The sequence below is a fragment of the Sinocyclocheilus grahami genome, unplaced genomic scaffold, assembly GCF_001515645.1.
Source record: "Sinocyclocheilus grahami isolate Dianchi unplaced genomic scaffold, SAMN03320097.WGS_v1.1 scaffold652.1, whole genome shotgun sequence".
In the NCBI taxonomy this organism is placed as follows: Eukaryota; Metazoa; Chordata; class Actinopteri; order Cypriniformes; family Cyprinidae; genus Sinocyclocheilus; species Sinocyclocheilus grahami.
In genome coordinates this window covers 303,679-317,444 of record NW_015505831.1, presented here as the reverse complement: position 1 = coordinate 317,444, position 13,766 = coordinate 303,679, and the positions used below count along the sequence as shown (strand labels likewise).

Sequence of the window (13,766 nt, the reverse complement as noted above, 5' to 3'; positions counted from 1 at the left end):
AAATTTCCTGGTAGATGGCTGCGTTGACTGTGGACTTCAGAAAACACAGTGGACCAAAGTGGACCTCTTTTCAGATGAAAGTAAATTTTGCATTTCATTTGGAAATCAAGGTCCCAGAGTCTGGAGGAAGAGTGGAGAGGCACAGAAACCATGTTGCTTGAAGTCCAGTGTTAAGTTTCCACAGTCAGTGATGATTTGGGCTGCCATGTCATCTGCTGGTGTTGGTCCACTGTGTTTTTTTGTGCCAGTGCCACAGGCTGATTGTCTCCATGCCACGCCGCACTGATGCAGTTATTCATGCAAAAGGAGGCCCAACCAAGTATTGAGTACATGTACAGTAAATGAACATACTTTCCAGAAGGCCAACAATTCACTAAAAATGTTTTTTATTGGTCTTATGAAGTATTCTAATTTGTTGAGATAGTGAATTGGTGGGTTTTTGTTAAATGTGAGCCAAAATCATCCCAATTAAAAGAACCAAAGGCTTAAACTACTTCAGTCTGTGTGCATTGAATTTATTTAATACACGAGTTTCACAATTTGAGTTGAATTACTGAAATAAATGAACTTTTCCACGACATTCTAATTTGTTGAGATGCACCTGTATGTAAAGCGCTTTGAGTACCCAGATTATTATTATTATTATTATAAAATTGACATTATCTTTTAAGACAATTTTGCACATTTCATCATATGTATTCATAATAGATTAATTATCCTGTATTCACTATCACCCAGTTGAGTAAAACATAATTTATCAAAACATGAAAAGCGGCAAATTTATCAAGAAATTGTTTTCTGGATGTTTAAATGCCACAGCCACTTTTCTTTATTTATCATGAAAATAATGTTGCAATTCAGATCAGTCACTGCATTAAAAACAATGAGCTCAAATTATATGCTTCACAAAATATGCTAAATATAATTTCTTATTTTGTTTGATTTGGGGACTAAGTATGACACAACGTGTTCTTGAGATTCACGGCTTCATGAGATTCAGCTCTCTGTGTCTGGATTTACTTTCTTTCACTTTCTTACTCAAACACACAGAAGCAGTCGATGCAGAATGAGGTGAAGCTGTTGTCTTTGTGGAATTATTCTGTCATCCAGTGTCATAAACCCTCACCGCTCGTGTATTAGTGCGTTTGTATGGATACGAACACACGGCTGAGATTAAGGACCTTTCAGAAGTCATAATCACTGCTTCTCTCGCTATAGGGATCACTGTGGAAAGAAAATGCTTCTTTTGTTTGATAAGTGAGTGTGCTCTTGGAAACCAGCACAGCTGGAAGCCCTTCACAACTCAACATCTTTAAGAGCAGAGAGAGCAAGCAGATCAAATACGGGGCTGAATTCATAGATGAGTTCAAATGACTGTTCGTAGATTCATAGAAATCATAGACAGTCTAATAACACTATTATCTTCTGTAGAACTGCTTTACAGCTGAAATTTGATTTGTTTAATAATTTATGCATTTGACAAACTTTATACATTAACATGAAACCGCATGAACCTGTACCAGAGTCAGGTTTATTATAGTGACCTAAAACTAAAACTGAAGCTAATATTAAATATTATTATTAATAAATAATTAATTTTTTTATATTTTAAAAATGTATATTATTTAAATATTTAAGCCGTCATCTTACTTTTTGACCATATAAATATCAGCATCTGCACCAAATTGCATATTTTTGCTCAGTTTGGGCCTCTGAATAAAGGCTTTTTTTTTCAAAACTTAATTTTTGATTAGTAATATGCTTTGCTAAGGACTTCATTTGGACAACTTCAAAGGCGATTTTCTCAGTATCTTGTTTTTTTGCACGCTCAGATTCCAGATCTTCAAATAGTTGTATCTCAGCCAAATATTGTCCGGTCCTAATAAACCATACATCAATGGAAAGCTTTCATATGATGTATAGATCTCAATTTCAAACGATTGACCCTTTTGACTGGTTTTGTGGTCCAGGGTCACATATGATGCTGAATTTAGAAATTCAGATTTTTTTGGTGTGGAATGTAATCTGATCATGTTTTCTGTGAGATTCACTATTGCATTTTTGCATGTGTTTTCAGAGGAGCATCTCGGAGAACTCACTGGTGGCCATGGACTTCTCAGGACACAAGAGTCGGGTGATCGAGAACCCGTCCGAGGCGCTGTCAGTGGCTGTGGAGGAGGGTCTGTCGTGGAGGGTAACATACTCGCAAACAACACGCTACATACTAGATTATGAACATTGTGCACAGATATTTTAATAGCATCTGTATATTAAACCTCAATTTGTTCCAAACCTGTATGAGTTTATTTCTTCTGTTCAACACAAAATAAGATATTGTGAAGAATGTTGGTAACGAAACAGTTGACGGTAGCCATTGACTATTTTTTTCCATACTATGGAAGTCAATGGCTACCGTCAACTGTTTCGTTACCAACATTCTTCACAATATCTTATTTTGTGTTCAACAGAAGAAAGAAACTCATACAGGTTTGAGGGTGAGTAAATGATGACAGAATTTTATTTTTCGGTGAACTATGCCTTAAAGTAACTAAAACTGCATTAGAGTTGTTTCACTCTTCCAGGTTGAACAGTTAACCAAAATTATTGCTTTCGTTGTACTTTTCAATATCTTTTTTTTTTGGATGCGTTATTTGTTCAGACCGCCAACAAAAAATAATAAAAAAGTATTATATATACTGTATATGTGTGTTCTCTTCTTCTCTAGAGGAAAAGCTGCCACAGGCTGAGCTCAATATTAGTCGTATATTAATAATAGGCTACTTCATTAACTTTATTTACTATCCCTGTTGTAGTATTATTCAGAAGTAAAAACCAACAATATTTTTTCACCATATTTCCAAAGTCTCTACCCCAGGTCCAAAAGAAATGTAAAGAATGTACAAACTGAAAACATTAAATACTTTTGCTATCTATTTCCATTTGTTATTTTCAAAAGAGAAATACTGTCATGGATGTTTACAGAGCAGAGGTCACCTTTTTTTAATTCCAGTGGGAGAGATGGACTTTTGTTTGTCTTTTGTTTATTATTATTTTTTGCTGTATTGTTGGTTACTGTGTTATTTCTGTTTAAAAAGCCAGCAGTAAATAACACTTTAATATCTAAAGAGTGTTCATGTGATTTTATACATTAGTAATGTTGGGAAATGAATAAATGCATAATAATCGTCATAATCGTAAAACCGTGATTATTCCTCAGACAATAATCGTACCAACAAAATCTATAATCGTTGCATCCCTAGTCTGACATAAGGATGTCATTCTCTTCTCTAGCTATCCATGTGGCTCAGCCGTGGTTTCACAGCAAACTGTCCCGGGACGAGGCTCAGAAACTAATCACTCAGCTGGGCCTCATCGATGGGTATATTCATTCAGACGATATCGATTTTTATTTAGTATTGTGATGCCATTTTTGAAGCACTTGATTTTAAAGATACACTGAATTCTAAATCTGAATGAAGTCTCTCATTTGTTTCTCTCTTCTCAGGGTGTTTCTGGTGAGGGACAGTCAAAGTAACCCGAGGACATTTGTTCTGTCACTGTGCCATACTCAGAAAATCAAACACTTTCAGATTGTACCGGGAAGTCTGTACTAACACACATGAACTATAGCCACTTTGAGTTGAATTACTGAAATAAATGAACTTTTCCACGACATTCTAATTTGTTGAGATGCACCTGTATGTAAAGCGCTTTGAGTACCCAGATTATTATTATTATTATTATAAAATTGACATTATCTTTTAAGACAATTTTGCACATTTCATCATATGTATTCATAATAGATTAATTATCCTGTATTCACTATCACCCAGTTGAGTAAAACATAATTTATCAAAACATGAAAAGCGGCAAATTTATCAAGAAATTGTTTTCTGGATGTTTAAATGCCACAGCCACTTTTCTTTATTTATCATGAAAATAATGTTGCAATTCAGATCAGTCACTGCATTAAAAACAATGAGCTCAAATTATATGCTTCACAAAATATGCTAAATATAATTTCTTATTTTGTTTGATTTGGGGACTAAGTATGACACAACGTGTTCTTGAGATTCACGGCTTCATGAGATTCAGCTCTCTGTGTCTGGATTTACTTTCTTTCACTTTCTTACTCAAACACACAGAAGCAGTCGATGCAGAATGAGGTGAAGCTGTTGTCTTTGTGGAATTATTCTGTCATCCAGTGTCATAAACCCTCACCGCTCGTGTATTAGTGCGTTTGTATGGATACGAACACACGGCTGAGATTAAGGACCTTTCAGAAGTCATAATCACTGCTTCTCTCGCTATAGGGATCACTGTGGAAAGAAAATGCTTCTTTTGTTTGATAAGTGAGTGTGCTCTTGGAAACCAGCACAGCTGGAAGCCCTTCACAACTCAACATCTTTAAGAGCAGAGAGAGCAAGCAGATCAAATACGGGGCTGAATTCATAGATGAGTTCAAATGACTGTTCGTAGATTCATAGAAATCATAGACAGTCTAATAACACTATTATCTTCTGTAGAACTGCTTTACAGCTGAAATTTGATTTGTTTAATAATTTATGCATTTGACAAACTTTATACATTAACATGAAACCGCATGAACCTGTACCAGAGTCAGGTTTATTATAGTGACCTAAAACTAAAACTGAAGCTAATATTAAATATTATTATTAATAAATAATTAATTTTTTTATATTTTAAAAATGTATATTATTTAAATATTTAAGCCGTCATCTTACTTTTTGACCATATAAATATCAGCATCTGCACCAAATTGCATATTTTTGCTCAGTTTGGGCCTCTGAATAAAGGCTTTTTTTTTCAAAACTTAATTTTTGATTAGTAATATGCTTTGCTAAGGACTTCATTTGGACAACTTCAAAGGCGATTTTCTCAGTATCTTGTTTTTTTGCACGCTCAGATTCCAGATCTTCAAATAGTTGTATCTCAGCCAAATATTGTCCGGTCCTAATAAACCATACATCAATGGAAAGCTTTCATATGATGTATAGATCTCAATTTCAAACGATTGACCCTTTTGACTGGTTTTGTGGTCCAGGGTCACATATGATGCTGAATTTAGAAATTCAGATTTTTTTGGTGTGGAATGTAATCTGATCATGTTTTCTGTGAGATTCACTATTGCATTTTTGCATGTGTTTTCAGAGGAGCATCTCGGAGAACTCACTGGTGGCCATGGACTTCTCAGGACACAAGAGTCGGGTGATCGAGAACCCGTCCGAGGCGCTGTCAGTGGCTGTGGAGGAGGGTCTGTCGTGGAGGGTAACATACTCGCAAACAACACGCTACATACTAGATTATGAACATTGTGCACAGATATTTTAATAGCATCTGTATATTAAACCTCAATTTGTTCCAAACCTGTATGAGTTTATTTCTTCTGTTCAACACAAAATAAGATATTGTGAAGAATGTTGGTAACCAAACAGTTGACGGTAGCCATTGACTATTTTTTTCCATACTATGGAAGTCAATGGCTACCGTCAACTGTTTCGTTACCAACATTCTTCACAATATCTTATTTTGTGTTCAACAGAAGAAAGAAACTCATACAGGTTTGAGGGTGAGTAAACAAATTTTATTTTTCGGTGAACTATGCCTTAAAGTAACTAAAACTGCATTAGAGTTGTTTCACTCTTCCAGGTTGAACAAAATTATTGCTTTCGTTGTACTTTTCAATATATATTTTTTTGGATGCATTATTTGTTCAGACCGCCAACAAAAAATAATAAAAAAGTATTATATATACTGTATATGTGTGTTCTCTTCTTCTCTAGAGGAAAAGCTGCCACAGGCTGAGCTCTCATGGTAGTCCGTCCACCTCTCAGAGCTCCATGTCCAGCATAGGTCAGCACACAAACACACGTCAACAAAACAGAGTAAAAACCTGATGATCCTTCTTCTGTCTGACATAAGGATATCATTCTCTTCTCTAGCTATCCATGTGGCTCAGCCGTGGTTTCACAGCAAACTGTCCCGGGACGAGGCTCAGAAACTAATCACTCAGCTGGGCCTCATCGATGGGTATATTCATTCAGACGATATTGATTTTTATTTAGTATTGTGATGCCATTTTTGAAGCACTTGATTTTAAAGATACACTGAATTCTAAATCTGAATGAAGTCTCTCATTTGTTTCTCTCTTCTCAGGGTGTTTCTGGTAAGGGACAGTCAAAGTAACCCGAGGACATTTGTTCTGTCACTGTGCCATACGCAGAAAATCAAACACTTTCAGATTGTACCGGTAAGTCTGTACTAACACACATGAACTATAGCCACTTTCTACAAATGCGGTATTAAATAGGATTTTTTCCCCCAACAAATTAATGACTTATTATTTGTATTTTTATTTATGCATACTATTTTATTTGTAAATGTAAATCAAAAAAATATTATTAAATAAAATAAAAAATGTAATTTAAAAAATCACTAACTATTAATAAAAAAAAAATACAAATAAATGTAATAGATTTAAATAATAATAATAACAGCTATGCCACAATGGGTAAATTAGTGGCAGGTAACAGCATTGCATATTTAGACTAAATTATGTTGTCTGTCACTCAGCTGACTAGGTTGTGATGAAATGTTAGTTTATAGTTAGTGATAAGCTTATATTTCCATAAATGAAAGAAACTATTATTTTTAATAAGTTTCTCTTACAATCACTTTGGTTAAAATCTTGTGTATATACATGTCGAAATCTGCTAAGGTGTACAAATGTAATGTAACAAATCATGCATCTTTTATGCTTTGGAAAATGAAACAACATTTTATGAAGCTTTCATAATTGCAGTAATCTTTTAAACAAATGAGAAGGTAGTGATCTACATTTTATAAAAACCACCTGTCAGTTTCTGCAAGTGAAGAAGAAATGTATACCCAAGTGTGTTGTGTATTAGGCACATTACAGTATCTGACAGACATTTAAATGATTTCACTACACTTAATTAGAGTATCAATTTGTGATACTAAAAATGACCTTTTTATGTCAGGCTAGTTTGATGTTAGATTATAGTTTATCTGAAAAGTCCACAAAATAAAAGTGTACCGTGTCGATGGAAAGTGGCAGTAAATGTATTTGTTGGGATATCTGTTTGTCCCATAACTCTCCTGCTGTGTGTGTGACTGTCAGGTTGAAGAGAACGGCGAGCTCTTCTACAGTCTGGACGACGGACACACGCGTTTCACTGACCTGCTGCAGCTAGTGGAGTTTTACCAGCTGAACAGAGGCGTTCTGCCCTGCAAGCTCAAACATCACTGTGCCCGCATCACCCTCTGAACCGCAGCTTGTGCCTTGGACAGGAAACCCTTTCACTGTCCACTCCCTGATGAGCATTAGGCTCTGAACTCTGAACTCTGAGACTGTGATAAGCACGAGCATCACTAAACAGACTGGACTTCTGAGGACCCTGATATTCAGCGAGGGATGATCTGTGGTCTGTGGTGCGCAAATGTAGATGGGAATGTATAACGTACTCTGTCCTGATACAAACACTCTCAGTGTGGATGAGACCATCTTATTAAGCTATCAATCAAAGCTAAGGTTTAACGGCAGACCAGCTGGGTCTCTGTATGGTGTGAGCAAACTACAGCCGGGTGCACATGCTACGATTTTTCCTTTTGCCATCTAAGACTAATCCTGGGTAAAAGACTTCTTTCAGCTCAAATAGGGTACAGTTTTTTTTCCAGCAAATGTTTTATAATAATAATAATGATTATTATTAATATAATTATTGTTATTATCATTATTACTATGACATTTTTATTTTAATGTAAAATTATTTAACTTCCTTTCTGCATGAATAGGGTACAAAATACTGTACGACTGATTTTTTTTCTCCGTTTATAATACTACTACTACTAATAATAATAAATAATAATAATTATTATATTTTAATGTAACAAGTTATATAACTATTAAATAAAAATATTTCAATTGTTATTTTCTTGCCATCTAAGACAAATCCTGGGTAAAAGACTACTTTCAGCATGAATAGAGTACAAAATACTGTATAGCCCTATTTTTTAACAAAACTTTTATAATAATAATTATTATCATTATGACGTTTTTATTTTAATGTAAAAATATTTATTTTTATTAACTAAAAATATGACAATTATTTTTTGCAGTCTATGACTAATCTAATCCGTTTAATAATAAGAAGAAGAAGAAGAAGAAGAAGAAGATTTTTTTATTTTAATGTAACATGTTTTTTAAATAATAAATACAAATATTTCAATAGTTTTTTGCCATCTAAGACAAATATTGGGTAAAATATTCCTTTCAGCATGAATAGGATACAAAAAACAACCCAGATTTTTTTATTTCTCAAAAAAAATTATTATTATTATTATTATTATTATTATTATTGTGGCATTTAATGTAATACATTTTTAACTGTTATTAAATAAAAAAAATATTACAATTATTATTTAGTCAAGCTAATTAATCAGCGAAAATGTATTACGTAAAAAAATATGAATAAAACCTTGATTTACATTACAAGCTGTCATAATTTTATCTTACTTTTTGGCCAGGTAAATATGAGTAACTGCACCAAACCGGAACCAAATTTGAATTATTAATTAATAAAACGTTGGGTCCCAAATTTTTATAAAAATAAAACTATTTGTTAGCATCTGTTTGGCAACATTAGAACTATTGTTATCAATTAAATAAAACTTCCAGTTAATGCTGTGAGTCAAGACTCAAGTTTAAGCTAAGATATATAAGATGTACAGTCTGACTTGACGTTTATTGCACAGTCTGACAGGAAAAAGTCGTACCGCGTGCACTCGGCTTCAAATGGTATGGTATAGCCATAATCTGAACACTTAATAAGCTCAAACTCTTGCTGTTTTCCAGGGGTTCCTTTTTATTCTTTTAATCATGCGTCAGAAAAATTCAGGTATTTTATAAATGACGTGTTTGTTGCGAGAAATGTCCTGTTTGCTGAAGAGAATCTGTATCCGTGCATGCCGTGAATGACGACCCGTCACCAACGCACATAACATGAACACTTGACATTATCCTCTGCTGTATCACGCCGTGGAATGTATCAATGACGGTTTACATTCTAGAGCTGCATGCATGGGTGAGAGAAATCCCGTCACCACGAATGACAGAGCAAACAGTTGTTGTACATTTGAAATAGATTTGTATAGACACACGGCAGAATTCAGGTAAACGGCGTCACGCACCTGGATTGGAATATTTGTAATAGTGAAACGATCAAAAGTGACTCAGATCTGGCAGAGCTCATGTAAAAACTAATAACCTATGATCCGTTTTGAATAGCCAGTATAACTGTACAATAACCAAGCTATAGACTATATAGAATAAATGACTCGATAAGACAAACAAATAAACTAATGACCATCATGGGCTGCGATTTCTGTTGTAGAAATGAACAATTGGTGTGTTTTCTGCGTCCTCTCTGATCTTTTCTGTGTATGTTTCTTGTAGAATGACTTGTAAAATGAACACAATATTATAAATTGTTTTACAGCTGTGTATTAAAATTTAAAAAAAGAAGAAAAAAAATTGAAAAGCATTTTAAAAAACTCTCTGATGGCCAAGGTCATAATTGCACTGTAGTTGGAACACTGGTAACTTGACTTCTGATCCAGTATATGATAAGATTTCTTTTTCTCTGACTGTTAGTTTTATTACTGTTGTTATTATTATTTGAATATTTAGCTCCGTTATTGCTGTCATATTCGTCTATGTCTTTTTTTCTACAGCTGTGTGAATGCTGGAGTGCACAGTATGTTTATCTTCTCAATTCATGCTTTCTGTACAGTGCGATCTCACAAAACCTCAAAATCTGGGTCATAAGTAACAACTAAATCAAAAGGAAAAATGGCAATTTTTTTAATGATAGTTAAGCACATTTTCCCCAAGAATTCTCATTATTGTAATGCGGAAAATAATTACAATTATTAAAATGTTTTGTTGTGGTAATCATCCTTAAATTTAATTTTCTTATAATAATTTTTTTCAGTTTCAAGATGAAATTTGGCCTGGGCATGTTATGTTTCTGGTTGAAGAAAACATCGTTTCAATTATACTAGCAGTCATATATCAATCAGATCATATCTGATCAAACGTCTGCTCCTCGGTAACGGTGTGCCTGTTCATTTACAGTAGATTCACTTTTCAATATTGCTTCTTTGTTTTTGTTTTCAGTGCAGCACTGAACTGTTGTTGTTGTTGTTGTTTTTCATAATAATTATGAAACACATTTTTGTACTTTTATTTCCTGTGTGTTTCATGACACTGACAGCAAATAAACTTGAAAAACCTTGTTCCATCCAAAATGATCTTATGTCTTATTTTGCAATGGCCTATTAGTATTTTAGACTTTTGCCTCAATAAACTCTTAATTTGCTGCTTATTAATAGTAGGTAGTGGTTAAGTTTAGGTATTAAGGGATCTAAAATATGGTCATGCAGAATAAGGCATTAATATGGGCTTTATAAGCACTAACAAACAGCCAATATTCTAGTCATGTGCATGCTAATAAGCAACTAGTTAATAGTGAGAATTGGTCCCTAAATGAAGTGTTACTGTATTTTTCCATGGTTTTCTGCACAACCAGGCTGTCAAATATGATATATTCATCTATAGGATGCAAAAATTCATAATTATTTTTGCTCTACTTTTATTGCACAAACTTTGACTTTTAAGAGGTTAATCAATAGGTTAAAAGTTTTAGACCTGTAGTTTTTGTATAACAAAATAGCCCATGAAGACCCACCGCACCGGTGGACTATTTATGATTGGAATAAGGTCTTGAAGCCATTAAACTGAAAGGATGTTTCTTATTGTGTGACACCAGCAGTCCAGCATGAAGGAGGAAGCATGATGCTCTGGGGATCTTTTGCTGGATCCAGAGTCTGCGATTTGCTTAAAGTGAGTGGCTCCCTGCAAGCAAGAACACTAGCACATCCTCACAGCACAATGCTGCACGCTCTGGTCTCCGCTAGTGGGTCAGGGGTTCATCCGACAGCAAGAAAAGAACCCGAAACAAACCTCCAGGCTATGCCAGGACGACCTTCACTTCAAATGATGGACGGCCAGCGCAGTGTCCAGACTTAAACCCCACTGAGTCAGTTCAGGAACAACTGGGCAGAAGGGTAGGGCAAAGCAACACAGCTGAGGGAACTTCTGCAACAATGTTGAGAGAGAGAGAAAGACTTTCATTTTATAGAATTGATTGGTTGTTATGAACAAATGTTCTTCTGTTAATAGAATGTTTGTTAGATCACAAAAACATTGTTTATTCATGGAACTTTGAACTTTCTGAAACTTTTTATTTAGATGTTAAACATTTTTTTATAGAGAACATACAAAAGTAACATTCCCATAATGTTCGCAAAATGATAAAGTGGAATGTTTGTATAACCAAGAAAAATTTTTGGGAAAAAATAATGGACGTTTTGAACATTCAGAGAACATTATGTTTTAATACCAGCAACACCTCAGCAACTTTTAAAGCTTGATTTCTCACATCAAACCGCCCAATATTTAAACTAAGCACCATATAACATTAAAACGTTTTAATCTGTTTTAACGCGAAAGATTTTGTCATACTAACATTCACATTTTATCTGGAGAGACGTTTAAAAATATACTATTATCACTGGAATCTGCGCTCTGGAATACTGGATTCTGATTGGCCAATGTCGGCGTTCCAAGCTCAAATGTGACGGTTACTGCGTCCACCGAATAACTAACGTAACGTAAGTTACGATATATTATCGCGAACCCTGTGGGCTCAGTGTACATTATCCCTTAACTGTGTAACACATAAACAGAGCAGTGAAAGACAACACATCTGCACTGCCAGGACAGTGTGAGGTCTGCATTACATGGCGCTCCCCGCAAGATGGCAGTACATGATTGTTAAACCGGTTCTTCGCTCCTGCAGGTGAGCTCTTCAGGTTAGCATTTAGCAACTAAACACAATCTGACTAATCACTTGTAAATTGGATGGATTATTTGATGGATTATCTTCCGAAGGTGCTGTTCTACTTCTAAAAGGTGAGATTTCCTTTTTTTAAAAACAGATTATTTTGCAGATAAGTTACATACAAACATACAAACAGTAGCTACTATGTTCTGTTAATTGATAAAATTGTATGAATGTGCCATAAAACAAGACATTGAAAGAAAGAGAGATATATTTTCTGTTGTTTTATACAATTATAAATAGTATAAAATAAAATAAAATAAATCCTAATAAACATGTTATTCGATGAGGTAAATATGAATACGTTAGATTTGTGTTCATTTTATTACAATACTTGACACCCTACTGGCAACTTTATTTGAATTCTCTTTTATTCCTATTTCAATTATTATTTATTTTATAATTTTTTTAATAATTAACACCAATTGCAAATAGCCAACCTTGTTGGCAAAGGCTATTTTTACCAGCCACTACTGCTCAGACAATCTACCCTTAGGACAAATAGTATAACAGCATGTTACACTGTGTGCAAATACCATCAATGTTAGCTCTTAGTGTAAACAAAATGTTATTTGTTGCTATTTATAGTACACTTTATCCAAACAGTATTTATGACAAAGATCATACCTTCACTTGGTGTAAATAGCCTGTGCTTTTTTCATTTTCTGTCTCTGTTTGTCAGCGTGCATATTGATACTTTCGCAATATTCTGTGCCAAATCATTCTGATACAGGAGCTTGAAATTGAAAGATTGAGAAATCGGTTGTCAGAGACCTTGCCTTTGGCAGCATCTGTAGTGCACACTGCACAATTAGCATGTCTCTCTGACTGCCATCTGCTGAGTGACCCGTTGGGCGGCATGTGAGAATCTGCAGCTCTGTAGTGATCAGAAATCCTGTGCAGCATTCATATGACATAACGTGCATGTGAGAGTTGAACCGCTCTGAATCCCTGTTGTGAGTTTAAACCCGGCGTCTCTCTTCTCCTCCCACCCCGAGCTCTGCTCTCTCTCTCGGCAGAACACTTTCACTTCTCAGATCTGGAGGATATAGATGCACTGATGTCTTAAACACACTCCCCGTCTTCCAAGGTCTGCTGTTAAACGCTCCTGTGGATGTATTTCTCCCATTGATCTGTGTTTGGCTGCAGGGTTCTACAGAGAGAGAGCAGCTGTCAGAGAGAGAGCACTTGAGAGAAAGCGCTCCTTAATGAATTCATCCTGCTAAATGCAGTCCAAAGTGCCTGTGGATAGCTGTGATCTGCTTCGCTATAAGGGCCCTGTGTCTGGGGCCCTCCTCTTGAGTGCCTGCTACCTACACTACATAGTGCTCCACAGTATCGCTCAAAACAATAGTATTACATTTTTATTTACATATTTAATTTTTTATTCAACCTTGTGGTTATTTATATATACTGTTTATATACATTTGATAATTTTACATGCTGAGGTGTGTATTTCTCTTAAATATTTAAAAAATAATTGTTAGAAAGAAAAATACACACCTCAGCTGGTGATTTAAATGGAATAAATTTCATTTATATGCGCCAGTATAACCATTCATAGTCATGATCAACTGCAATATACACTATTTACAAAAAGATTTTGGTTACACTTTACAATAAGTTCTTATTTGGTAACATTACGAGTTAACTAACAATGAGCAATGCGTATTTTACAGTATTTATTATGCTTTGTTAATGTTAGTTAATAAAAAAATACTTTGTTCATGTACTTGTTTGTTCATGTTAAATCAAACAATC

General features: G+C 34.7%; 1 protein-coding gene across 1 annotated transcript in view; it reads left to right on the top strand.

Annotated features, from left to right (window-relative positions):
* Positions 1-7,713, top strand: part of grb14 (growth factor receptor-bound protein 14) — a 64,190-nt gene extending 56,477 nt beyond the window's left edge. Inside the window, exons 9-13 of the mRNA XM_016242264.1 lie at positions 2,078-2,194; positions 5,805-5,874; positions 5,964-6,051; positions 6,178-6,271; positions 7,163-7,713. Of these exons, the coding sequence (XP_016097750.1) occupies positions 2,078-2,194; positions 5,805-5,874; positions 5,964-6,051; positions 6,178-6,271; positions 7,163-7,309 (516 nt within the window). The 3' untranslated portion in view covers positions 7,310-7,713. The remainder of the gene's footprint in view (positions 1-2,077; positions 2,195-5,804; positions 5,875-5,963; positions 6,052-6,177; positions 6,272-7,162) is intronic.
* The last annotated feature ends 6,053 nt before the right edge of the window (positions 7,714-13,766 follow it).